General features: G+C 47.4%; 1 protein-coding gene across 2 annotated transcripts; it reads right to left on the bottom strand.

Moving 5' to 3' along the window:
* Positions 1-710: 710 nt before the first annotated feature.
* On the bottom strand, positions 711-25,285 carry RAB11FIP1 (RAB11 family interacting protein 1). 2 transcript variants are annotated; one of them, XM_072950271.1, is made up of 6 exons: positions 24,838-25,285; positions 10,934-11,373; positions 9,351-10,137; positions 6,538-8,364; positions 5,439-5,547; positions 711-1,117 (listed from the first exon to the last, which is right to left on the bottom strand). In XM_072950271.1, the coding sequence occupies exons 1-6, from the start codon at positions 25,212-25,214 to the stop codon at positions 899-901; spliced, it is 3,759 nt and encodes a 1,252-aa protein (XP_072806372.1). In that variant the 5' UTR covers positions 25,215-25,285; the 3' UTR covers positions 711-898. The 2 variants fall into 2 exon arrangements, with proteins under 2 accessions (XP_072806372.1, XP_072806373.1); XM_072950272.1 differs by lacking the exon at positions 6,538-8,364.
* Positions 25,286-25,468: the final 183 nt, after the last annotated feature.

Below are 25,468 nucleotides of genomic sequence, written 5' to 3'. Positions count from 1 at the left end.
GGGATTCCAGTGAAGGCACAGGGAGGGAAGGGCCGCAGGGGTCCTGCTGAAATCAGGTGGAACCACTTTAGTAACTGCTTGGGTCACCCGGTCCCTTATCAAGGCACTGACCTGGCCACCCTGGCCGGCAGGGACCCTGCTATTGCAAAAAGAGGGACTCTGAGCGCCTTCCCCAGCTGCAAAGTGACTCTAACCCCCCTGGTCTCCCTTCTGTACCTCCATGACAGGCCCTCTGGATTGACAGAGAATGGGTTTTAAGGCTACAGAGTAGTGGCAGCTGATGTTTGCAAAAGGCAGCTTGTTCCAAATTTAAAAGGCACATCAGAGGTGCTCCCTAAACGCCTCTGCTCCAGTCAAAACAAAAAGACCAAGTCTAAGAAACCAGGCAGGTTTACCTGGTGGCAAAATTTCACATCTGCAGCCAAAAAGCCACGCCTGAGCTACTCAAAAGCCGAGAAAGTCCTGTATAACACAGCCCCAATCACATGGTCCTTGGCATCTCCCCCCAAGCTTTAATGACTGGGGGAGACGTACTTTAAAAATCTCAACATCAAACAAGGAAAATCCCAATGTTAAAATACATTAATACCCCAGCGCCATCTGAACCCTCTGTACCAGGATCAGATCTTGTGACGTCTCTGGTCAGGGCATAAAATATTTACAACATGGCTAAAGGCACAGTGGCATTTGAAAAGAAAACCCTGGGAATGTACAATAAAAGATTCATTGTAATCATTAACCTGACTTCCCCAGGCAGGATGGACTCTTGCCAGATAACAGGCAAGGGAGACGGGGGATTCGGAGCCTGGGCACCGGCTCTCAGGCACACCGAGTCCTCGGCCTTGGGAGCGGGCAGAAACAGATTCACAAAAATGTCTCGGTGCCGGAGGCTGACGACTCACATCTTTCCTGCTTTTTTGCCGACCTGCGAGGGGACCCGGAGGATGTTGGGGGTCTCCTCCATGACCCGGACCAGCAGATTGTCGATGTAGTCTTCCAGCTGGCGAACCTGAGACTCCTTTTTGCTGATTGTTTCTTTCTGCCTGAGGACCAGCTGGATCAGCTCATCGTGGGTCAGCTGTGCGTAAGCAAAGGCAGGGTCCGAGGGCTTGTATTTCTTTGGAGAGGGGAGAAGTAGGGAGGAAAGTGATAAAGTCAGCAAAGTCAAACAGCTAAAAGAAATATGTAAGAGGTTTCTTAGTGACTAAGTCTCCTGGGAATTCGTTTTTGATTTGGGTGGAAAATGGGTTGTTGGCTGATGAAGTTTTCTGTAAAGGGCCTTTTATTCCTTTAGACTTGCTGAAGGCAGACATTCATGGGGTCCCCCTTCTAGACCTCCATGATTCTACTGGTGATTTCCCAGAGTCTTCAACCAAAAAGTTGCATGTCTGGGAAAGCACTCTGGAGACTGGTTGTACAACAATAAGAATGTACTTAACACGGCTGAAATGGACACTTAAAAATGGCTAAGAGGGTACATTTCGTGTTGTTTATTTTATCACAATTATTTTTTAAAGCTGCCTGTTTGCATAGCCTATCAAGAAAAAAAGCAGTCTTCATAAACAAAAGTCAAGAATTTGTCCTCAGGGGTTCTCAGATTATACATCAGTTATCAGAAGATTTTATTTATTCAGAAATGTTGATTACGTAAGATGGTCTGCAGGAGAGTTAAGGAGATGGGAAGAAGCAGTTGTCACCTGAAGGGAGCGGCAGGCAGGTGGTCCTCGAGAGGCGAGGCCAGGTCCCCACAGTGCCCGCCACACCTGGGGCTTCACCTGAGGTTCCAGGGGTTGGGGCCCAGAGAGGGACGACATGCCCCTGGTGCTGGACAACCAAGAGGCCACGGCTACCCAGGTGCTTGGGACAAGCCCCAAAGATGGAGTGGCATCTGAGCTAGACACTGGAGATGAATTAAAATTAATCTTCCCCTCCAAGTAACAGGATTTTGTTTTAATTTACTCATCATGGAAAAATCTCAAATCCAGAAAACGGAAAATATTATTACCCATAACTCCAACACCTAACATTTGGGTCTCTTTCTTATTTTTCCTGAGTTTCTTTAGGATATTTTTTACAACTTTACCATCATACAGAATCAAGTTTTATAGCTTTTTTAAAACGATTATTTTGTGAGCATTTTCCCACTATTAAATTTTAGAAAAATTGCCTTTTAAATGGACGTGTAAAATTCCATTATATTTTAACCGTCTCTCTGTTGCTGGATATTTAGGTTGGTTTCAATTTTCATAATTACATAATAACATACTTATTTAAATGCATGAACATAAACTTTTGGTCATATCCCTAAATATCGTCTTAAGGCAAATGCATAGAATTGAAAAGGCTTGTACACTTGAGGAACTTCCTACAAACTGTCAAACAGCTATTCAGTTTGGATTCTGTAATCTAAAGAGGAAAGTATGTAGGACTTTGAAATCATTGGTAGTTCCTATTTTTGTGATGACAACTAAAAAAATTAAAAAGCAATCCAACAATTACAGAAAGTGAGCAGTGGCCGTGGAGAGGAAGAGGTGCACAAAACATGCCCATTAAATCAAGAAACAACAGGGCCCATTGTCACATATTTCCTTCCAGGATTTTTACACTGGATTTTTCCCCCATAGTTGTACTAATAATGACGTATATTCAAATTTGTATCCAACTTCTCCCATATAATATGACAGATGATTTTTGGATCTAGTTGGCTGTATTATTTTCAAATGGAAGTGCTGAAGCCACCTGAATAAATAATACATTCCTAGTTATTAATCATCTATAAAGGATGGCGGCCCTGAAACAATAACCAAAAAAAAAAAAAAAAGACATTATAGCAGTGATTCAGCTAGCTTTTCATAACTTCAGCTATGCAATTTCTTTTCTGAACCTCTCTCTTTGCGACATTCCAAAGAGTAGTTATTTTTATAAATACTGTTTGTGCCTTAGTACAAAGCCTCTATTCTATGGCCGGCCAATAGCGATCTCCAGGAACCTTTCCATTTTGACTCAGAATATTTACTAGCTATGGTCCAGGACCAACCACCCGCTTTGCTGCAGCCAGGCAGAGGGGCAGCAGGCGGGCACAGAAACTGTGAGCAAAATAAGCAGCAGTGGCCTTTGTTTTAAGGCAAGTTACTGTCTTGGTCAGGGCTGGGAGATAAGCCCCTGGTTAAATGAGCTTTGAAGAGTAAACAGAATGGGAACCAAGGGTCTTCTTGCTCACTTCCCGAAAGCTAGGTGTTTGTTTCTCTTTGGAGCCAAGCTGCATTCCACAGTAAAAGGAAGAGGGCAGAGGAGGCTGCCGAGTGACTCCAGTTTTCGGTATTGTCCTTTCCATGCTGTTCTACCCAGTTTCCTGGTAAATATCGTTAACCCCGGGAAGGCAAAAGCTGCCTGTTCCACACAACCACAGAAGCCAGCCAAGCCGAGCTGATGCAGTTACAGTCCATTTTTCGGCTTGGGCTAAAATATAGTAGGTACACAGTTCTGGCTACAGCTGATCATCATTTTGAGAATGATGCTGATCAACGATGCCCTGTCAGTAGGCACCACAAGGGAAGAGAGAGCAAGGCTGCCAGAAGACGCTAACTTGTTTTCAGCAACAGTTTGTTAGCATGACTCAGCCTCTCCACCCGAAACTCAGGTCTCGGAAACTCAGATCTCCGGCTTTCAGTGAACCTTCAGCCCAGCTCCTGGAGGCAAAGGTGGAACGGAGCCAGAGGCATTAACCACCACCCAACAGTTAAAAAATGCTTGTAGGGAGTGGGGGAGGGAAATAGTTCAGTGATAAGAGTGCCTGCTTAGCATGCACAAGGTCCTGGGTTCAATCCCAGTCCCTCCATTAAAAAAGAAAAAAAGCTTGTAGGAATGAAGGAGACATGAGCGAAGTTTCATTTTAAAAACACAAAAACTCTGCGATGTCCTAGAATCCATGGAAATGTAAAATCTGATTGAATGAAACTTTCAGATGCCCAGCACTATAACAGAAATAAAGTTTATGTCTACCAACTGCAGTACCCAGCGGTCAGTTAGGAAATTCCTCTCCGCGTGTTTGAAACACATCTTTGCTCGTTAATGGTCCCCAGTTACTCAGTAAATCATTCTCCTCCATCCATGTGACAATGAGTCAAAGACCAGAGGTGTGTAACAAGGCACAACTCTAAATCCCTCTGATTTTAGAACCAGAAAGGGCAGGATGAAGACACGCCACAGCAGAGAGCACCTGGGGGGTTGGTTTTGTTAATGTTCGTCATCCAAGCCTTTTAAAGAGAAGGAATCCTCTAACTGAGCAATATTCTTCCTGGAAATCTAGCTTAAGGAAATAATCTACAAGAAGGGAAAAGATCTATGCAAGCAATTGTTGACTACAGTGTTATTCATATTGAAAAACAGAGAACAAGCTAACAATAACCGGGGAGTGGGTGATGGCATAACCATTTCAAAGAATAATTAAGTAGCAACATGCAGAAATGTTTCTGATCTAATACTAAGTGAAAAGGAATCTCAGAGTGTTTACATGCAGGTGATGGAGCTGGAAAATCACCATTTTGCAACTACCATATTCACCAGCAGACAGCAATGGAGAAAGGCTGATAAGGAACAGGATGTTTACATGGTCTGAAATTAATTCCCCCCACACTTCTTACTCATCGTTAAGGGAAGAAATAGCAACTTTGCCCTGAAGAAACTAGCGGACACCGCCTGAACTAAGTCATCAGAGTTAACACCCCACTAATGGGACAGGCTGGTGTCAGGGGCCTCTTTACACGAGACACTGAGAACATTATTTCTATGGTTAATTCCTGCCAAAAATGCACAGCCTTGACCAAACCACGAGGAGACATAAGACATTTCATATTTAGGTGTAAAAGGAGCATGATGTATGCAACTTACTCTCTAGTAATTCAGAAAAAAATATGTACATAGATACAAAGAGAATGGAGAGGGAGAAGGTGAGAAAACAAATCTGTTGAAATGTCAACAACTGGTGAATTGGGGTGAAAAGCACACAGGAGTTCTTTGTACTATCCTTGCAACATTCTTAAAGTTACAAAAAAGTCTATCTATGTAATGATTACAGTATAAGAATTTTACTTTGTTGCCAAGAGGAGAAAAACGCGTGGGAAAATGAACGTATCTGATATGAATGGGCCGGGGGTGGTAGTGGTGGTGATGCTTTCCTCTTGTTAAAAAGAAGTCCTGGTGTCAATCATGTTGCTTGAGACTCAAAAAAAATCCAGCGGCTGCCAAATAACTACAAGGGGAAAAGTAAGCATCCAGTGGAAAGTGCAGGGGCTTCCAGAGATGATCCAGAGACAAGAGGCATATGGTTAAGTCACTCCCAGCATGACCTGCTGCCCCAGGAGATGTGTGTAACGGTGGGTCTGACGGTGTGTGCTGTCGATCCCTAACTAACACGCCTGCTTCTGCAGAAGACGTACCTTCATCATGGCTTCGTTGATCAAGTTCTCACTGATGATGGTGGCAGTTCCCAAGCTGGAGTTCGCAACCTTGGTGGCTGTCGTGTTCATCGGCTTCACAGGATGAGGTCTAAAGAGAAGGGGACAGAAGTTTTAGACGTGTCTGTAACGGCAGAGCCCGGAGACGGCCCAGCTCCTGGGGGCAGCCAGCAGGAGCGGTGGCGGGGGGGGCGTGGGGACATGCCGCACTGGCATCTCCGGTCCCTCACACGCCAGCATTCCTTCAGAAGTGAGAGCCGTCAGCACCAAGCAGCCACACGCAAGCCAACAAGGCACGCCTTACAGCCGGGTGTCCTGACCTTCTCACAAGACCCGTGGTCTTGTTCTCAACGTCAGGAGAACAGCGGTGGTTGCCAGTGGCAGGGACGTGGGTGGTGGAGATGAAGGTGGGTCAAAAGGCACAAACGTCCAGTTATAAGTAAGTTTTGGGATATAATGTAAAAAGCACGATGGCTATGATTAAAATACTGAATCAGTTTTTCAAAGTTGCTCAGAGTGAGTCTTAGAAGTTCTCATTACAAGGAAAAAAAAATCTGTGACTCTGGGAGGCAGTGGATGTTAACTGAACTTGTGATCATTTCACAATACATACAGTTATCAAATCATCACATCATACACATTAAACTTATCAACTTTCTATACCTCATTCAAACTGGGAAAAAAGAAAGAAACAAAGGAAGAAGAAAGAGTTCATAACAAACATGCCTGCTTTCCACTGGGCGGTGGTTAGAGCAAGATTTCAGCACTGCTGGGCTCTCCCACCCAACGTCAGCTGGTTTCTGAGACTCTAAAATAAACGAGTGGTCACGGTGCTTCTCTGCGATAAGAGCTCCAAATCAGACCGTGCAGAACGAGCCCGAATCTATCTTTGAAGATGACTGCTACTGTGTTCTTGCTACAAAGTTCCTGCTGCAAACGCAGGGGTATCTTGTGTTGTCCCCAGCCCAGGGGACAGCCCTTCCAGCCAAACAGGGGGGATGGACCATCAGAACAGCTGCAGACAAGAAGCAAAGGGGAGGGTGCTGGTAACATTCAGGAGGACGGTCTCCCCGACTCTCACCTGTGCTTGGCTGACCCCGATCCAGCGCTTGGCTGAGCTGAGACCGGCTGTGTCTCTGAGGGTGAGACCCAGGCCTGAAGAAGCGGCTTCCTCTTGCCAGAATTTTCCACTTTACCCGCGGAGCCCTCTGCTGTTGCTTTTTTTTGAGATTCTGCTGTATTGGTGTGGTGGGTGTCAGAGTGTGGAGAGCTGGGGGGAGGGTGTGTGGCAGGAAAGGGCTCAGGAAAAGGGGTGCTGGCCCCAGGGGGAGCCAGGGTGGCAAGAGGCTGACCTGGCCTCCCATTTCCCACGGGTTTTGCCTCCTCGCCATCACCAGGGCCCCGCGGCTGTTCATCCAAGTGAGAGCTCTCGCCAAGATGGGGCTCATGAACTGCTGGGGCTGGAGTCTGCTCTGGGGAAGCTGGGACAGGTGCCCTGGGCGCTGCCCATCTGGGGTCCTGCAGGCTCTCTGCTGACCTGCTGGCCTCTCCGCTGGGGCTTTTCTCCATCTCAGGGCGAGTGGGCGAGGTGCTCCGAGAAGAAGCCCCTCCTCCCAGAGCCGCCACCTTGGCTGGACCCCTGTTGTCTTCATCCTGATCCACTCTCTCATCATCTGATGCGACTTCGGGGATGGAAGGAAGGGTCAGGTCCAGATGGGCCATAACTGGGGGCTTCATCTCGCAGGTTGACTGGAGGCTGCACGGGGGATCAGGCAGCAGACCTTCGTGGTCACTGGCTTTGCTCTGGTTCCGAGCCATCCAAGTGTCGTCTCTCTCAGTCCTAAAGAGAGGACTGTCTCTCCCCGAGCTGGCCGTGCGTGTGGGGCCGTCTGAGAAACCCCCCTGGGAGGATAGGAGGGGAGGGCGACCCGCCAGGGAAGCGGGCCCAGGCTCAGCCACAGCCTCCCTCTTCTGTGACTCTCCTGCATCCCACGTATTTCCAGGGACAGCCCCTTCTCGAATTGGCCCCTGGGGGTCCCCTCTGTCCCTGTGGATGAGCGCAGGGGCCTCCTCCACCTCCTCTTCCATAAAGAGCTTCTCGGAAAACGATACCCACTTCTGGATCTTCTCTCCACCCTCACTAGCATCCAGACCCATCTCTTCCCATCTCTGCATCTCCGAGTCGAGTGAGGGGACCAACTCTCCCAGGGGAAGGGCGGCTGCTGCTTCTTTAACTGCAGGACTCACCCTGCCATCTCCGGCGGTGTCCCCCACAGGTGACCTAGACAGACCCTCTGAGTCTGTGTCCTTCCCCATCAGAGGCTCCCCTGTGAGGCTTTCAATCCTGCCTCTTCCAAGAGAAAGGGCAGATGTTACTTCTCCAGCCTCTTCAGATGAAGGGATGTCACCTTGCTGTTTTTTGGGGGGAATCCCCAGAAGCTCTTCTTCTTGCCCCATATCAGGCGGTGTCAGGAAAGACTGTTCTGGGTCATTCCGGCTGGTCTTCCCCATGGGAGAATCTTCCATTCCTTTACCCACCGGAACAGGGGGCTGTTTGGGAAGTGAGCCCTTGGTCCAAGAAGCAGTATCTGGATCTTGTATTAAGCTCTCCTTTTGCGGCTCTGGTTTAAGAAGCGAAGGTGGTTCTTCAGAACTGGCTTGGCCAGTGTCTGTGGACAGCCAGTTTTCAATCGGAGTGGACGTGGAGATGGGGGCTACTATGGGGGATGAGAAAGAGGAGGAGACAGAAGGAGACTGAGGGGACTGGCTCTCTGAATCATGCCCCGGTTTAGACAGGACAGGTGTCTGATCAGAACTGGAGGAGAGAGCAGAGAAAGAGAGAGCAGGGCCGGGGCGGGGAAGGAGGCGGGGGCGGGGTGTGGGCTGACCCTCTGGAGACACGTCCAGTCTGCAAAAAGGACAAAATAAAACCTGCAGGTCAGTTGCAGACGCAACGTGAGAGGCAAAAAGAACATGTAAAAATAAAGGTTTTCGAAAGGCGAGAACTTTTTTTTTTTACACTGGGGGCAGTATCTTGAGAAGCTAGAGGAACACCAGTGCTTAACCCACAAAAGGCACACTTTTATCACCAAGCACGGCTGCCACAGAAAGGTCTGTGGCAACAGAAACAAAAGGATCCAGGCAAAGCAACAGTCTACAGTCTCGTCTGGTGATAAACAAAAAGCATCTAAAAAGTGCAAAGTCATATAAGGCACACCACAAGGCAACAGGCAGACTTTGAAGATAAACAGTGTGTGTGTGTGTGTGTGTGTGTGTGTGTGCGTGAAATCAAAGTAGGCAGAATCTCAAAAAAAAGCCTCTCCCACCCTAGACCACAGGAATATCGTGTGAATGTGAGTCATGCTGAGAAACAGAACCGCCAAGGCTCTTGCGACAAGGCGCAGAGTAAACACACACTGAGAACCCTCAAGGGTCTCTCAGGCCAGCAAACCCACACCAAAGTGCCAGGAGGAAAGTCTACATCTGCCCCGGAGGGACGGTAAGAGCTTCATAAACCCGGTTCCGCAAATACCACTGCTGAAACCTGGTCTTTCCCGACGGCTACAAGACCCAGGCGTTCCACTGTGGCCTGATTATCTCACTGAGATGGACAAACCAGTCCCAGGTACTTTTGCCAGAAGCAAAAATGTTTGCCGAGAAAACGCTTGCGGCAAAGATGATTACACCTGGGAGATGCCGGACTAGGGACAGACCACACCTGCAGTGGCTCGGGGTGGGGACACGTCACTGCAGTCCGTGCGGGTGGACCCGGCTGGCAGCAGGGACTGGCTGAGAAACAACTCAGACTTCTACCCGGACCACCATGGACCAACAAGCAAGGCCTGCCCTAATGTAGGCCAGGCTGCGAGGCCAGAGGGAGGGGCCGAGACTTACCGGGGTTTCACAGCTCTGGTCTGGGGAGCCCTTGGCAAGGCAACTGGTGGTGCAGGTGGAGACTCGGGCTGTGGGTCAGCTTCAGGTTCTGGGATCTGCACATCTTCAAAGGGGTTCAGGGATCTACCTCGTTCGGAGACAACAGCCGCCGGCTCTTTCTCTGACCTCCTCCCAAGGTCTTCAGCTGGCCCCGGCCTGTCCTCCCGGGGTTTCGCCCCCGAGGGCGGGCCTTCCTGCTCCTTCCTGGGGGCAGCAGACGGGCTTTCACCCTCACTGCCCTTGGCTGCGTCCTTCCTCCCCGTCACCAGGGAGAGCAGAGAGGACTTCTTGTTCTCCTGTTTCTTGCTCTCTTTGGTTTCTTTCGCAGCCTCCAAGGTCGCTGGAGCAGTGTTCTCCCGAAGGTCCGCGCTGCCCCTTGGCTGGTAGGATGGCAGAGTCATGGACTTGAAAGAGTCCTTTGTGGAAGACTCAGAAGACACGACACCTCCCTCCCCAGACTCTTTCCAAGGCCGAGTGGCCAGGTTTTCCGTAGAGGAGAACAAACGCTTCTTCCTGAAGCCCTGGGGGGACGGGGAGGAGGACGGAGAGCTGTCCTTGGTCTCACTCTTGGCTTCAGGCTGCTCCACGTAGACGTGGTTCCCGTTGATACAGACGTTAGAGCGGGAAAGGACGTCATTCTTTGACCGAAGGCCGCCCAGGAAGGAGAGCCCTTCCTTCTTGGGGAGGCTGAAGTTGATCTGGTTCAGCTGCTTAGGATCCTCACTGGCTGTTCTCTTGTGAGACAAGACTGTGGGGAGAAGTGAAAAGTCAGGGGGATGGGTCACAACTGGAGGGGGCGAGGCTTTTGCCTGCATCTGAGAACATTTTTGGCTGTCACAGCTGGGGTGGGGGGTGTGCTGCGGGCATCAGCAGGTGGAGGCCAGGGTGCTGCTAAAGATCCTACAGTGTACAGGGTGGCTCCCACGACAGAGTTATCCACCCAAACTGTCAATGTGCTGAGGCTGAGAAACCCCGCGTGGAGCCAAGGAAAAGGGCAGCGCTCTTGATAGAGGCACAGAACCTGGCCAATAGCAGGGATTTGGTGGTTGAAACTGAAGTTCAAAATACACAGTTAGTTCAGAGTTAAAGGAACTGGATTCCTCAGCTTTCATTAGGGATGTATCCCATGGATGCTCAATATAAATACCCGATGAATTAATGAAATATCAGAATTACCGTCAGGTTCCATGGTTTCACCTTTAATAATAAAAATACTCCTGAATGGATTCATTCTGCTAGCTCCAAAAGCTTGTACTAGTGCACGTCAGTTATAGAGCCAGACATTATAGAAAAGGCATTTACACAGAAACCAGAGGGTTAGAAATAGAGAAGGCTTCCTAACCAGGATTACCCATCACTACCACCACTACCATCATCACCACCACCATCACCATCATCAACCATCACCATCACCATCATCATTTTAATAACTGAAGGGCTGAATTAGCATCTTTCTCTTAAGATCTGTTTGTTTCTTCTCTCCCAAAGCAAAGTAAGCTAAGCTGAGAGAGAGACCACGTAAGAGGAAGGAGGAGGAAACTCACCATCTGAGGCGGAGGATGACTCATCCTCGTCATCATCCTCCCACCGGGACTGAAAGTCTCCAGGACGAAGCAGCACTCTGTCTGACTTTGAAGTGGGCAGGACAGACATGGACTGGGAGAGCGGCGTTTTCTGCAGGTTGGACTTGGAAAACAAGGTCTTGATCCTTGACTTCTTCTTCTTGTCTTTGGAAGGAGACTCGTCATCGCTGTCCACCACGGGCGCCACACTGGGGACAATGGCTGATGCGGTATCTGACGCGCTGTCCTTGTTCTTCGCCTTGATCTTGTCCTTTAGTTTCCCAAATGGATTCCGAGACTTGTCTTTCACGGAGAGGTCAAACATGCTAGCGGTCATGTTGTTTCTCATAAACTGGATGTCAACCTCAATTTCTCCTCGCTCTTTATCCTTCTTTCCTGGTTTGGATTTCAAGGTATACCACCTACAAGGAGAAAGGCTGGGAGGTCACCTTCGAACTGAAGGGCTGCCACAGTGTTCACAGCCCCCCTCCCCCATACAGACGCAGCCCAGCCTCTCTTCTTTGTGGGGGGAGGAGGACATAACTTGCAGCTTTACTTCTGAGAAGACACCCCCTGGGCAAAGATGGGATCTGACCCTCTACTTAGGGTGCAGTCACCTAAAATCTTGATTCAGTAACGAGGTATTTCTAAGAACAAAATAAACATTCCATCAGATCACTTCCTATGACTGGTTTTTTCCTTCAATGTAGGAAAAATGCAAAGATCAACACACAGTTAAGGTACAATGCAAGTCTACAACTGCATCTCAGAGGAAAGTGAGAGTTGGTTGAACAGTCCCTGCCAGGGAGTGATGGAAAATATAAGACAGAGTTAAAAAAAATATTTATTAAAGTAAAAGAAGTGAAAGAAGCCAGTCACAAAGTGACAAGCGTTGTATGGTTCCGCTCATGCGAGGTGCCTGGAGCAGTCAAGAGACAGAAAAGAGAATGGTGGTTGCTGGGGTGGGGTGGGGAGTCAGTGCTTAATGGTCATAGGGTTTCAGTTGGGAAAAGAAAAGTTTTGAAGATGGACGGTGGTGACAGTTACACAGCAATGTGAGTATACCTAATGCACAGAACTGTATGCTTAAAAATGGTCAGAATGGCCAATTTTGTTATATGTGTTTTAACACAATAAGAAAAAATGAGAAACTGACAGGAAGAATCTGCCCTTAGCTTAATAATCAGCAAAAAGAATATTTCAAGCACTATTCAAGTACTTCTCTTGGTCATTTGCAAACCATGTGACAACAAGGCAAATGATAATATATCAGCCCAAATCCACTGAAAGACAAACCAGAGAAAGGAAACCTTCCCGTGTTATTTCCACCCAGTGGCCTGCAAGGACGAGCCTGTGAGTAGCCCGGCCTCCAGAGAGCCAACAAGTCCAAGCACACAGTCTACCCACGGCCACCCCGGGTCACCCTCACACCGAGAACCCACATTCTGATGCTCTTTTCAGTGACCTAGTTTAGAGCTGAGGGCCGTGGACTTTAAGGAAATGATGGTTTTGCCCAAAGAAGCAGGATTTCCTCCTTCACCTCCAGCCTGTCTTGCTCACAGGGCAGATCGCTGCCCCCACTATCTGAGCTCACCCTACACTTAAAGGGGAGCAGAAGCACACTGGGAAATACCCTCCTTCAAGTCTCACAAGAATGACTTGAAGTCGCTGTTACACCCACTCTGCAGATGAGGCAATCGAGGCTCACAAGTCAGGGATCTAGTACAAGGTCTTGCCACTGTTAAGGGCACACAGCCAGGGTTCTGCGCCAGCTCTGCAGCTTCTCCAAAGGTCCCTTCCCTCACACCGAAACTCCTGCCCTGTGTTCTCTCCTAACTCACCCTTGCTGACCACCCCCTTTACAACACTCAGGAAAGAGGGCTGAAATTTAAATTCTTTCTAAGGAAGGTTTAAGCTTCAAAGTTGTGCCCTAAAATAACAGATGGGGGGAAAGCCCACTGTAGCTGGCATCCACCATAACTCTTAAGGTTACACGTAAAGTCCAGTATACAAAGTCATCAAGAAGGACTTGAATTGGATTAACAAAATACAGCCAAGATCTGAAAAAATGATGTGAGCTACGATTTTGGACCTCTAGGAGAAATCTTTTATGATTTTTAAAACTACCGTCCACAGCTGGAGGCGGGGGAAGATGCAGACAGACTCACCCCGCCAGCCAGCCCAGCCGAGGGTCTTTCCAATACATTTCCCAGGGCCCAGCCTGGCACAGTTTGCATATTTGTCACTTAGATGTTGAGAGGATTATTTGTATCTTTCTCTTCTGACAGTCATGTGCTGAACGGTAGCCTTGGTGACGAGTGGTGGTTCGCTTCTGTAAATACCAATGGTAAGCACCTGAAAGGGGGAAGTTGCTGAAAGCTGAATGCGGAGGCTCAGATGACCACACTAGCCACAAGCAGAGAGCCTCACCTCTCTACCCAGGGGCGGGGCATCGGTCAGGGCCTTCTCCCAGCTCTTCCACACAGCCTTTCTGTTCGCCCTCCCAGGGGACGAAAAGACCTTCAGAGAATGCCACTTGCCAGTTCCCGGAAGGGCCGCCTTCCCCAAAGTTTCGGCACCAAAGTCTGTTTATTTTGAACAAAGCTGTAACCAACTCCTGGATCCTCCTGGGGGCCTGTTATCACCTGATGTACCAGTTCAATCCCTGGGCAGCAGAGGGGGATTTGTTTTGGAAACTTCTAACACCACTAGGAGGTGTAAACAGGCACTTCGGACTGTTCCTGTTGCTTATTTTCACAAGCAAACCTAAAACCAAAGACCAGGTGGCCAAGAACAGCCACAGGGCTGTTTAAGGATGTGAACAGCAGATGGAATCACAGGCAGGTAAGCAGCCCATGTGAATCTGTGCTGGATTTATTAAAGCTGGAAAGGAAGGCAGGAATTCTTCCAGCAATACTATCCTGATCATTAAATTCAAACAGCGTAAGCAAGGAGGCTTTGACACAAGCATAACTTGATAATCTGTGAAAGCCACGATCCGTAAATATCTCACCCTAAGAAATTCCAAACCAGAACATATTTGTGGGTTTCAACATTTAAGCACTGGTTCAAATTTTAAGTGTTTCTGTCCATTTGACTTTCAGTGTGCCTTACGGAAGTATTTTATAAATAATCAGGTCCCAGGTACGGCCACACAGCATGTGATGGCAGGGGTGGGTGTGTCCCAGCTCTACCCAGAAAGCTTGCATTATCTCAGAAATCTGGGCTGGGTTTTTCAGTACAAAGGGCAGAGTACAGAAAGCAAGCCATAATCCCAATGGAGCAAGTTGATTTTTAAGCCCATATTTTAAAAAGAAAATTCCTGCAACCTCTCAAAAAAAGGAAAAAATAAAATGACCCCTTCTATAAGCAAATAATCATTTTTACTTAGAGTTAAAACTCAGTTCTTCCAAAATGAAAAAAGGATCTCTGAATACATAGAAAGTAACAGGAAACGTATACCAACTGTGTTTGAAAGTAGTAACAGGCTAAGGGTAAAAATTCAAATCATACAAAATGATTCAGAAGGAAAACCTGTCTTCAGACCCCTCCATGTCCCTCAGTCAAGTGAGGATCTTGAGAATATACGTACAAGTCAAAATGCATATTATCCAAACAGGCTGCCTTACTGTTTGGGAGTTCTTTGGGTTTTGATTTTTTTGGTCAAACACAAGACAACTACTGCTAAAAATATAGGAAAATTCACTTAAGTCTTCCACACTTTCAGAAAGATGTCTTATTAAGAACAGCAAGGGGATGTAATAAAGAACGAGCTGGGTACGGGAAGGAAGCCACGCAGGACACAGGACACGGGATCTGCCTCCCGAGTGGCCCCAGCTGGAGAACCAGTGCCTGGAACTACGCTGTCAAATCTGCACTTTTAAACAGTCATTTTGAGAACAGCTAAAACCACCCAAGCGTGCCCCATGCTCAGGGCTGGTTTGCCTCTGAATGTCTGTTTCTCAGCACGAGGAAGCTGATCCCGGGGGCCTTCCATCAGAATGTGACAGTCAGGGCCGTGTGGTTCCTGCCACTGGGAAATGAAAGGTCTCACGGTGCATCCCTGCGGACATGCGGGATTACACTTGTGAAGGACTGACTGGTACGCCTGCAGCTGAAACAAACATGTTTTCCCTTTGAAACATTCCAGAGGGTAGACGCAGACAGAAAAAATGATGGCTTCAAAGATTCCAGACACAGAGAAATGATGGCTTCAAAGATTTGGTTCAAATGTTTTTTACATGGTAGGCACTGTTAATAAAAATGAAGAGGTCAGAATTTTTTTTTTTCTTACGGAAAAAAAAAAGGAAGAAACAAAAATTGAAGAGGCCAGATTCTGCCCTGAAGAGCTTACCCACCAGTGGAATGGGGAGCAGGCTCACCAAACATCCCAGAGGGTTTGCCACATTGAAACAACTGCTGCTTTTTCTTCCTGACTATGAAGCATGAGAAAATAATTAGACATGAAAAGAAACTCCTGCTAAATCTTACAGTTTCATCACAAATACGGACTCACACACAAAGGAGGTTCTCAGCTAATTTAAATCCCCAGGGGCTCTAAGAACCACTTACTTGGGGACTCAGTAAAATGAATTAACACTGTACCCTCCCACTGGACACAGGAGGTCCAGGAAAGACACGGCAAAGGAAGACCATCAGCTCTACGAGTCACTTCATCTTTACGTGTTAGTGTTCATTTCAAGGGATCCTCGTCCACGGGTCCAAAGTCAGTGGTGGACTGCCTCTTTCCCTTACTGTGCAAAATCTCAACCATGACTTGTCGCATTAGTTCGCCCCACGGTAACCAAGCTTCGTGGCCCAGGGGATGATGGCCTCAGGTGAGGAAGGAAGCAGGAAGAACAGAGCAGCACCTGAGTGTAGTGTTTGAGGTGGAGGACGCACTCGATCTTTCTTAGATGGAGAAATTTAAAAAGCCAGTTCATTGTTTTCTCCGGGGAATAAAATAAGGCTGCAAGTCACGTGGGGTTGGCAGATGAGAATATGTACAGGGGGTTCTGAAAGGGAGTGATTGCACATGGGGAAAAGGCCCAGCCTCTTCTCTTGGTAGCCTAGAAGCAATGCGTAGCAAACAGGGACAGAGGTGCTTATGACCTATAAAATATTTGTGGTGTGCACCCTGCAGAAGCTAAGCAGTCTAACGAGTTTTGTTATTGACCCAGGTAGCTGGTCCTCATTACCTAACTCTGAATACAGAATCATCAGTCAGCCAGCTTTGCCTCCTGAGGTGGACCGTCTCCTCTGCCCACTGTCAGCTACTTGCTGGTAGAACTTGAGGGTTGCAAATGGCTCCTTTTTCACCCTAAACCCTAAAACAGCCATTCTGACAGCACTGAAAGGCTATCTGTAGCCACCAAATTCGATCCTAAAAGGCTGGTAAATGACATGGTAAAGAAGAGATGACAGAAAAAGCAGGTTGAAAGACTTTTGATCTTTCTATACTATTTGCTCTACAAAAATTCCCTTAGAAAGTACTTAAAACAGGTTACAGAAAAACTTTTTAATATGTTTAAAAAACTGACACATGTGTTAATCCAACCATTCATTCCCTTTTGATGTATTTTCTTGAAGTCTTTTTGCTGTACGTTTTAATAACTAGCCGAGAGACTTTAGACAAGTTACTTAACTTCTCTGTGGCTCCAGCTCCTCTTCTGAAATGGGGTTAAAAGCACCCACCTCCTTCCTTAGTGGAAGTGGAAGATGATACTAAGACCTACCTTTATTTAAACTACATTTGGAACTTTGTGTAAATAGAAATAAACATGAGTTTATTTCAAAAAAAAAAAGGATGTTACGAAGATTAAATGGCATAATAAATATATATAAAGAGCTTAGAAGAGTGTCTGGCACTCAATAAACACTCCGTAAGTGTTAGCTATGATTATGACTTAGTAAGACACATGCAATTCCGTCGTAACGTGTTAAATATAATTGTCTCACGGTCTTCACACTCACCATTTTTAATGGCTGTATGGGATTCTGTGAGGTGCATTTATGCCACAGTTCACCCGTGCACAAGGCTCTCAAAGGGAATTTAAAATATCAGCAGTTCAGACTGACTGTATTCCTAAGGATCCACACTTAGGCCAGCAAACACAAAGAACAATGATCTGCATTTGAAGGGAGTAGGAGAAGACTCAATTGTAAAATCAGTTTGTAGGACACAATTTCCGGAAGTGAAAAGTACACACAACTTTTTAAAATACCATGATCAGCATACACTTTCTGGAACTGATCACAAGATTTCATGACCATCAGATAGAATTATACAGGGTTTCTTTGTAGATGGGAGAGACAAGAAATAGAGGGTCCCCAAGCTATTTCAGACATAGGCCAAGACGACATAACTGGGTAAAGTATAAGGATCAAAAGACATATTTCCCAAGTTGAAAGCAATCCCAAGCTCCTTGTAGGTGAAGACTAAAGGAAAGGCATCGGTCTTTTAAGATTCTGTAAGAATGAGAAAAATGCCCGTAAATGTCCACTGCTCCTCCAATCACCTAGTACAATTTTTCAGTTGATCATATCTCAAAAAGCCACAAATGTTAATAATAGTCTACCATCAGATCAGGTATCTCGCCTCTTGCCCAAATATAAACACCACTGGCGTATTCTCTGAGGTCTGCCAAAGAATAGTCTCGCGGCAGCCATGGGGTCCTCTGTGACCCCTGCAAAGAAACGTTAAGGACGGAAAAAGAATATGCAGTGGTTTGGTCCACCACCTCTTGGTCAGGATCAAGGAATATAAACTTCAGCAGGACAACATCAAAGAACATTCAGTCCACTCTCTACCCAAAGACAGACTTATGCTCCTTTCTGTGAGGGTTCTGGCAGCAAAGCATCCATGATTTTAGCTTGTAATCAAGGTAAGTCCCAAAGAGGAGGGGAAAACTGCACATCCAGAGTGTTTTAAAATCCTGTTCTAACAATAAATGGTTAGTAAAAAGGAAAAGGAAAACCCCAGAGGACTGGGGCTGTAGGAGGCGACACCCTTAAAGAAACAGCCCAGGACCCGCCTGTCGCTGGTGCCCCTCACACACAAGCAGATGCCCTGTTTTTTAATGATCACAAGAGGCCTTTTCACACCAGGCTTTCTGGAAGCCTCACTCATTCTCCCCAGGCTAGCCACGTCCTTTTTAACAGAAGAGAATTTTAGAAGTGAAGTGTGTAGCAGTCACACCTCTAGAAATGTTTCTTTGGGATTTCCTATAAAAGCCTTCCCTCTGCTCCATTCAGAGGCCGGCATCCAGGAAAAGACACTTAATTACCGCTGCCTTTTTTCTCTCTGCGGGCACATTCCTAAATGTGTCCCTCAGGGACACCCTGGAGACCAAAGCCCTTGATTTTTCTCTAACAGATTATCTACAGACCTCTCCCTGCAGGAAAGGAATTTCTCGTCTCATTAGTGGCTAAGAGCGGCTCCTTTGCCAAAGGCACGGTGAGCTGCAGGTGACATGACCCGGTTCTTCGGTGTCGAGCAGGAGCGCTGACAACAAGCCGTCCCCCAAACTGGGACACCGGGAAACAGAAAGAAGCAGGGCTCTGACCTCCTACTGTGGCCACCCCTTGACTTTAATCCAAGGCCTAATGTGAGATTAAACAGTTCTCCACGTCCACAGGGCCAACAACCACAGCCACTCACCCAGAGACGTCTGAGCTCCTGGGCCGGGTCACACAGCAAAGAACGAGACGGAAGTGATCCCTGGCCAGGGGGACAGTGGGTGAGCGTCCAGCCTGGTCTCCTCCTGAGCCAGCTGGGGCATGACCCTAGGACACCTTAAGGGGAGCAGAACCCACCCACCAAGTTTATTCCAACACAGTTGACGTAGGCAGCAGGCTGGTTTACGTCAAGGGCTGATACAAGGATCTGAGTGTTAATTTTGTTGGAATTCAAAGGCCCTGGGGTTTAGAGATCCGCACCAGATCCAGAACCAAAGGCCACCCAGGCACTGCTCTGAGATGAAGATAAGGCCTTGAAAGAACTCCTATCACTCCCTCCACTGGGGCGAGGGTGTCTTAATCCCCTGGAGCTAAACCAGAGCTCACATCCCTCCAAAAGGTGAGACGCACATGGCACTTAAAATTGTAGCAGTTTAATGGATAGCTAAGATTGTTAAGGGGGAAGAAGGGGGAAAGGTATAGCTCAGTGGTAAAGCACATGCTTAGCATACACGAGGTGCTGGGTTCAATCCCCAGTACCTCCATTTAAAAAAGAAAATTTTTTTAAGGGGTGTAGGAAGAGTGATCTCAGCAAGTATGTCAGAGTTGATGACATTTTAATAAGCACATGTATTGTTTTTAATGTAATTAGAAACTTTTTCAGTTAATAACTACAATCAAAATGACACAGATGCTATTCACAAAAACCTCCCTCTGATGGTAGTTGTAGAAACACAACCAAAGTCTTTGTAACCAAAAGGAAGTTTAAGCAAAACAAAAAGGGTACAAGGCTCTTTCGCACACACGCCTTCCCTGATGTGAAGAACTTCTAAATAGTGGACTTCCTGGCGTCCAGAATTGTATTTTTCATGTATGGGTTTACCCTCCCTCGTGTTGTATATTATTTTCTCCTTTTCTTCGTCCTGTATTCCTTGCAGCAGTGACCTCACCGTGGAGCACACGGGGTGAGGTCCCACCGGCTATGCTGTTACAAAACAAAGCCTTGGCCTGTGTTAAAACTGCCAGTACCTGAAGACACACAGATACACACCCTGGCTTCAGTGGTGTTTCCTGCTCATTCACTCCAACAGGAGACTCACCTCACAGGCATCACTGCCCATGTTGCCTCTGTAATGGTGACCTCACTCTCATATCACGGTGACAGAAAGAAACCAGCCACCATTTCCTGGTTCGTTTTCAACGGCAAGTTCTCCTTATTTTATTTGTTCATTCTTATCACTTCCTCTCACTCATCCCCACCCACATCCACTCCATCGCCATTACACCAACGGAACCTCTGAAATATTTCTGAAATCCACCCACCTCCGTCCATCACCACACCCGTCACCCTGGTCCCCGAACCACCAATCGTTGCCTAGATTACTGCCAGAGCCTCCCATTTTGCCTGTCTGATTCCAGGCACGGCCTGCTCCAAATCTGTTCTCCACCCAATAGCCACGGTGATTTTTCACAAACTAGATCACATCACCCCTCTGTTTTCAAAACTCAGTGGCTTCCACCACTATTAAATGAAGCCCTGCCTTCCTCCTCAGCTCAAACTACACAACTTCTCCAGCCTCCTAGGAGTTCCTCCCTCAGGGCCTTTGCACAGGCTGCTCCCCCTACTACTACTCTTCACCAGAAAAATTCCTCTTTATCCTTCAGATCTCCACCTCGGAGAGGCTGTCTGCAATCTCCTGCTTTACATTATGTCCCTTTTGCTCTTTTCTCTTATGATAACCCTGTTCTTTCCCTCCACCAAACTTACCGTAACACACTGTTATTTATGGGTTCATTTGTTGACTGTCTATATCCCCCACAAGGCTCTGAGCTTCCTGAGAGCAGGGATCATGTCTGTTCTGTTCATCATTGTTTACAATGTATACCCAGTGCCTAGTACAGAGTAGACATTAAAAAATATTTACTAAAAGTATGGATGAACTTTAAAGACAAGGGGAAAAAAAAAGTTAGAACTTTCCCCATACTATTGTCTTACAAATATGATCATAATCAAATTAGACCACAAAAAACACGAGGGAACAGTGACTCTGAAGCACCCTCACCCTTCTTAGTCATTTCGTTCCCCTGCTGGATCCCAGAGCCCACAGATCACTGGTCTTGGCCACTAAGCTATCAGTTTCCAGTGCTAGGTGGGAGGGGACAGTGCCGGGTCAGAGGTGGGAGGGTTTCCAGTGAGGCCCAGTGTCATCTTTAAGGGGAATCCCAAGCAAAGAAAAACCTAACTAGTAACAACATTGCTCAGATTTTCCAGTCTGCTACAAAAAAGCTAAACATCCTTAGGAAACTCAAAGACACATGCACAAATTTGTGAATTCTAGATCTCTGCTCATCTATCATTTCTCTGCCTCCAAATCTCCCAGAAAAACAACTACCTGGACCTTCTTTCTAATCACTTGAATTTCCTTTGGTAACTTATTACACCGTCTTACTCTACTTAGAGTTCTCCCAAGTGTCTCGCCTTTATCAGTATCCAAGTCCTCTCATATGCAACCGAATTCCCTCTTGATTCTTCAAGAGATACAAGAAACTGACTCTCCATCACTCACTCTTCAACCTGGAAGGCTATGACAGTATTACATTTCATGCTATTTAGTTACACACTGGCCTGAATGAATATTTTAATCTGTCTTTAAGAGAGCATTTCCCCCAATTTTATTGCTCTTAGTATCCTAAAACGGTTTTGTTTGTTTGTTTGTTAAATCAATCTAGGACCCCAAACTACACAAGACCAGAGAGCAGAGCAGAGAATCTCACATGTTGGTCACCTGATTCTGCCTCTCAGATTCATGTCTGTTTTATGATCTTGGGACTTAACTGACCCTCATTTAAGGCCCAACTGAGTGAAACCCCAGGTCTTTAACAGATCCGTACACACAAACTGGCTCTCCGTACCCACAGGTTCTGCATCCTTGGATCGAAAATATTTTGGGGGAAAAGAATTCCAGAAAGTTCCAAAAAGCAAAATTTGGATTTGCTGCACTGGCTACTATTTATGGCATTTACATCATATTTACAATGCATTTACATCTTATTAGGCATTACAAGGAACCTAGAGATGACAAAGCATACAAGAGAACTGCGGAGGCTAAGTGCTAATATTAAGCCATTTTACATAAGGCACTTGAGTGTCCACAGATTTTGGTATCCCTGGGTAGAGGAGGTCCTGGAACCAGTCGCCCTTGATATGAGGAACAACTGTATCAGTGCAAAACCAATTCATTTAAATCTCTTCTTTTTATTTATTTCTGTATTTTTATTGAAGTATAGCCAATGTTGTGTCAATTTCCAGCGTACAGCATTATAGTTCAGTCATACATATTCATACACATATTCATTTTCTTTTTCATTATAGATTACTACAAGATATTGAATATAGTTCCCTGTGCTCTACAGTGTAAACTTGTTATTTATCTATTTTATACATATCAATTTCTTCTTAACTAAAGGGGCCATACACACTTCCCTGTTAAATGTATCCTATCCATATGAAAGTCTGTTTCGTGTTTAAAGATCTGTGTCATCACACTAAACAAGGTCCCCACAACCTGAGTCATTACAAAAAGCATAGTCTTTTGACTCCAAATATGTGATAGACGGGGGCTTATCAAGAGAACAAATGGAAATATTAGTAAGTTAGCTCTTAACGCCTTGAGTTTCAGCTCCGGGGCCCATGGGAGAAGAAAAAGTCATACTCCAGAGCAGCAACTCTTCTTTGTAGAGATTAACGCACAAGCACATGTACACCCACACCAACCTATAGACCAAGATTTGAGCTTTTGTTTTGTTTCTAGCTTTTAATGTCTAAGGTGGAGTCACAACCATTAATAATTAATTCAAATGACTTTCCTAGCCCAACTAGTTTTTTTCTGTTAAACTTCTGCCTCTCAGTGTATATCTCGTGCTCCAAATTTCAGCTACCTTGAGCACGCAGGTGATGTACCAGGACACCAGACAGGCTTAATTCAACTGGGTTCCCCCAGGACTTTGGAAAGTCCCAGGAAGTGACAGATAGAAAGCTTGCCAGTTCATCTACTGCTAGAGGAGCAAAGATGACATCCTTTGCAGTTATTAATAAAAAACATCGACTAAGCACCATTTTCCCACAAGTTGATACTAAGTGGGCATAAGCTCATCTAATAGAGATGGGAGTAATCACCTAGGTTTCGGAATACATCGGAGAGGATGAGGAAAATGAAGATGCAGAGATTGAACGCTTCTTTGTTCTTTGCTTTATGAGGGGGAGGCAATTAGGTTTACTTCTATTTGGAGAAGCGACTGGGGATTGAAACCAGGACCTTGTGAATGCTAAGCATGCGCTCTACCACTTGAGCTATATATACCCTCCCCCCACCACCCTTCTTGAAATAAGGAGCTTGAGGAGGTTTTCATTCCTTACAAAGCAGTAACAGACCCTTTTGAATCTCTACACAGGGCTCCATTAATCCAGGAAACTGGAAACATCTTATAAACATCAATTAAGGCTGGCCACAAGCTCCATCTATAAATAGGGAAACTTGGGTGTTTGGAGACCAAGCTGTCCGAAGCCCAACAATGAGTCAGGGCCAGAGTGGACACCAGACCCAGGAATCTGGACTCCCCATCTCTGGCAGGGAGATGTGATCTATCTTTTCAGGGAATAAAACGTTCACGTAAGAAACAGACGGCAGAAACAGACGATAAGATCTGCACATCTTGGGATGGGACAAGACAAAGGATGGCCAACGGTGCCTAGTTGAAGCTGGAAAGGAAGCCAGCCCAAGGCCCCAAATGTCATTTAATCAAACGGAAAAGTAATACTGCTTCATCTCTGCTCAGCAAAGACACAGCTGCTCACCTCATGGCTTGCAAATTAATGCCTCAAAGATACCCCATCCACCTTCACCTTGAGGCTGTCTGTTTTTATCTGATTTGAGTTCAGAAGTGCCTATTCATCTCTGACCAGATAAGGGAAGCAGGTATTACAGTTGCAAGCACCCTACAGAAAAGGGAGTCCAGTCACTTCAAATCATCTGGCTTTTCCTGTCTCCTTCACCAGAGAAAGTTAAAACACTGTTTATATCTAAAACACAGTGTGAATCAGAGTGCTTCATAAACTGCGGGAATTAGGTGATAACATGACTGGCTTGCATATTTAAGGTCCAGCAAAGCAACCAGTTAAGTTAAGCAAGGCTAGCTTTTGGTATACTAGAGGAGCATAAGCAAATGTTCCATTCCAAACACCTGCAAGAGAGAACTAATAAATCGGTAACACGCTGGAGTGATTTCCCAGCAGGAGTGTGATACCCTAACACAGAAGTCTTGAAGGGGAAGCCACAGGTGAGCAGCCAACCACCCCGAGTAGGACTGGAGACAACGTGACAAACTCCAGAGAGAAACAATGCCTACTTTTCAGTTCAGCTTGGCCAAGGGCTCCAGCCATCACTGGGAAATCCTTACTGATATGGGGCCCAGGGCAAACAAGCTTAATATTTCTCGCTCTGAAAGTTAAGACCAAGCTGTTCTAGCATTCCTGGGGGAGGAGAGGAGGGGGGGGAGGAGAGGAGGGAGGGAGGGAGGGAGGGGCAAATTCTCTCGACCAACCCCTTAGGCGGCAGTGAGGTGGGGGGTGGGGAAGACAGCCCTCACCCGGCAGCCAGCATTCCCCATTCCTCAGCACCCCCCACCCCCCACCGGGCACTGTAACGCCCAGCGCTGTCCCTGGGCGAGCCTCTAGGGCCATAGTGTCAGTGGGTTTCACTGCTCCGGTTAATCCTCCCTGAACCCTGGCCCAGCCATTCTCCAAGTGTCCGGTACAGTGAAATACCCAGGAAGCTTTCCACGTAAGCTAACGCGTATATCAAATATACACTCTACCCACACTAAGCCCGCATGCATTTTTCAATTCATCAAAAATTCATTAAATGATTACTAAGTTTCAGGCGGGGAGCGCGGTCCTGCAGATTAAAAAACGCCCCAGGTACTCCTAACCCCGCTTTCAAAGGGCCCACATACCGGGAGAGCTGGGGCGGGATAGCCCAAGAAGGTGAAGCTAGGTGAGAATACTGTTACTGGTCGAGGGGATCCCTCTCGAAAGCCCTCGCCCCGTCCGTCCCCTTGGGGGGACACACTCAAAAAGGGTCTCACAGCCCAGGTCACGCATCCTCCCCTCGCTGTCCCGCTCCGCGTCCTCGCCCCCGGCCCGCACTCACTGGGTCTTCTTGCGGCCCTGGTCCCGGTGCAGCTCCCTCAGGTCCACCTCGGCGCGGCCCAGGAACTTGTCGAGGCCGAGCAGCGCGCGGTGCAGCACGGTGAGCTGCAGGGTGGCGGCGGCGGCGGGCGCGGCCTCGGCCGACAGCAGTGGCGGCAGCTCGAAGGTGGCCTCCTCCCGCCACACGGGCGCGCCCAGGCTGCGCTCCGACACCGAGGTGGCGTACTTCTCCTTGCCCACCTGGATCACCGCGTACGCGTCGCTAGTGCCCCCAGGGCCTTTGGCCCTCAGGCCTCGCGCCTGCAGCACCGTCACCTGCACGTGGGTTGGGGACCACACGGCCCCCAGGCCCCTGCCCCCCGAGGCCGCCAGGGACATGGTGACGGCTCAGCAGTCCGACAGAAAGCAAACAGAAGATCGCCGCGACTCGCGGCCTCTACGGCCCGCCCCGCCGCCCCGGCCACTTTAAGGCTTCCGGCCACGCCCCCTCACGGCCACGCCCCTCCACCCGCCCCACCTGCGAGTGCCGGGCCCGCCTCCTACGCTCAGGCCCAGCGGAGCTCCCTGGTGCCGAGGGCGGGGCTGGCGCGGCGCGGGCGGGGGCGGGGCTTGGAGAATTCCAGTCTGAGGGT

The sequence above is a fragment of the Vicugna pacos genome, chromosome 26 (assembly GCF_048564905.1).
Source record: "Vicugna pacos chromosome 26, VicPac4, whole genome shotgun sequence".
Lineage (NCBI taxonomy): Eukaryota > Metazoa > Chordata > Mammalia > Artiodactyla > Camelidae > Vicugna > Vicugna pacos.
Note: the sequence above shows the minus strand (reverse complement) of the source record. Positions and strands in the feature narration are given on the sequence as shown.

What these genes read in the sequence shown, in the direction of transcription:
- RAB11FIP1 (XM_072950271.1), bottom strand. Translation starts at nt 25,214, where the DNA reads ATGTCCCTGGCGGCCTCGGGGGGCAGGGGCCTGGGGGCCGTGTGGTCC. An exon ending in ACCAGAGCTGTGAAACCCCG is followed by an intron (nt 8,365 to 9,350) that starts GTAAGTCTCGGC and finishes TCCTTTTTGCAG; the next exon opens with ACTGGACGTGTCTCCAGAGG. An exon ending in TCGGGGTCAGCCAAGCACAG is followed by an intron (nt 5,548 to 6,537) that starts GTGAGAGTCGGG and finishes CCTTCTCTTTAG; the next exon opens with ACCTCATCCTGTGAAGCCGA.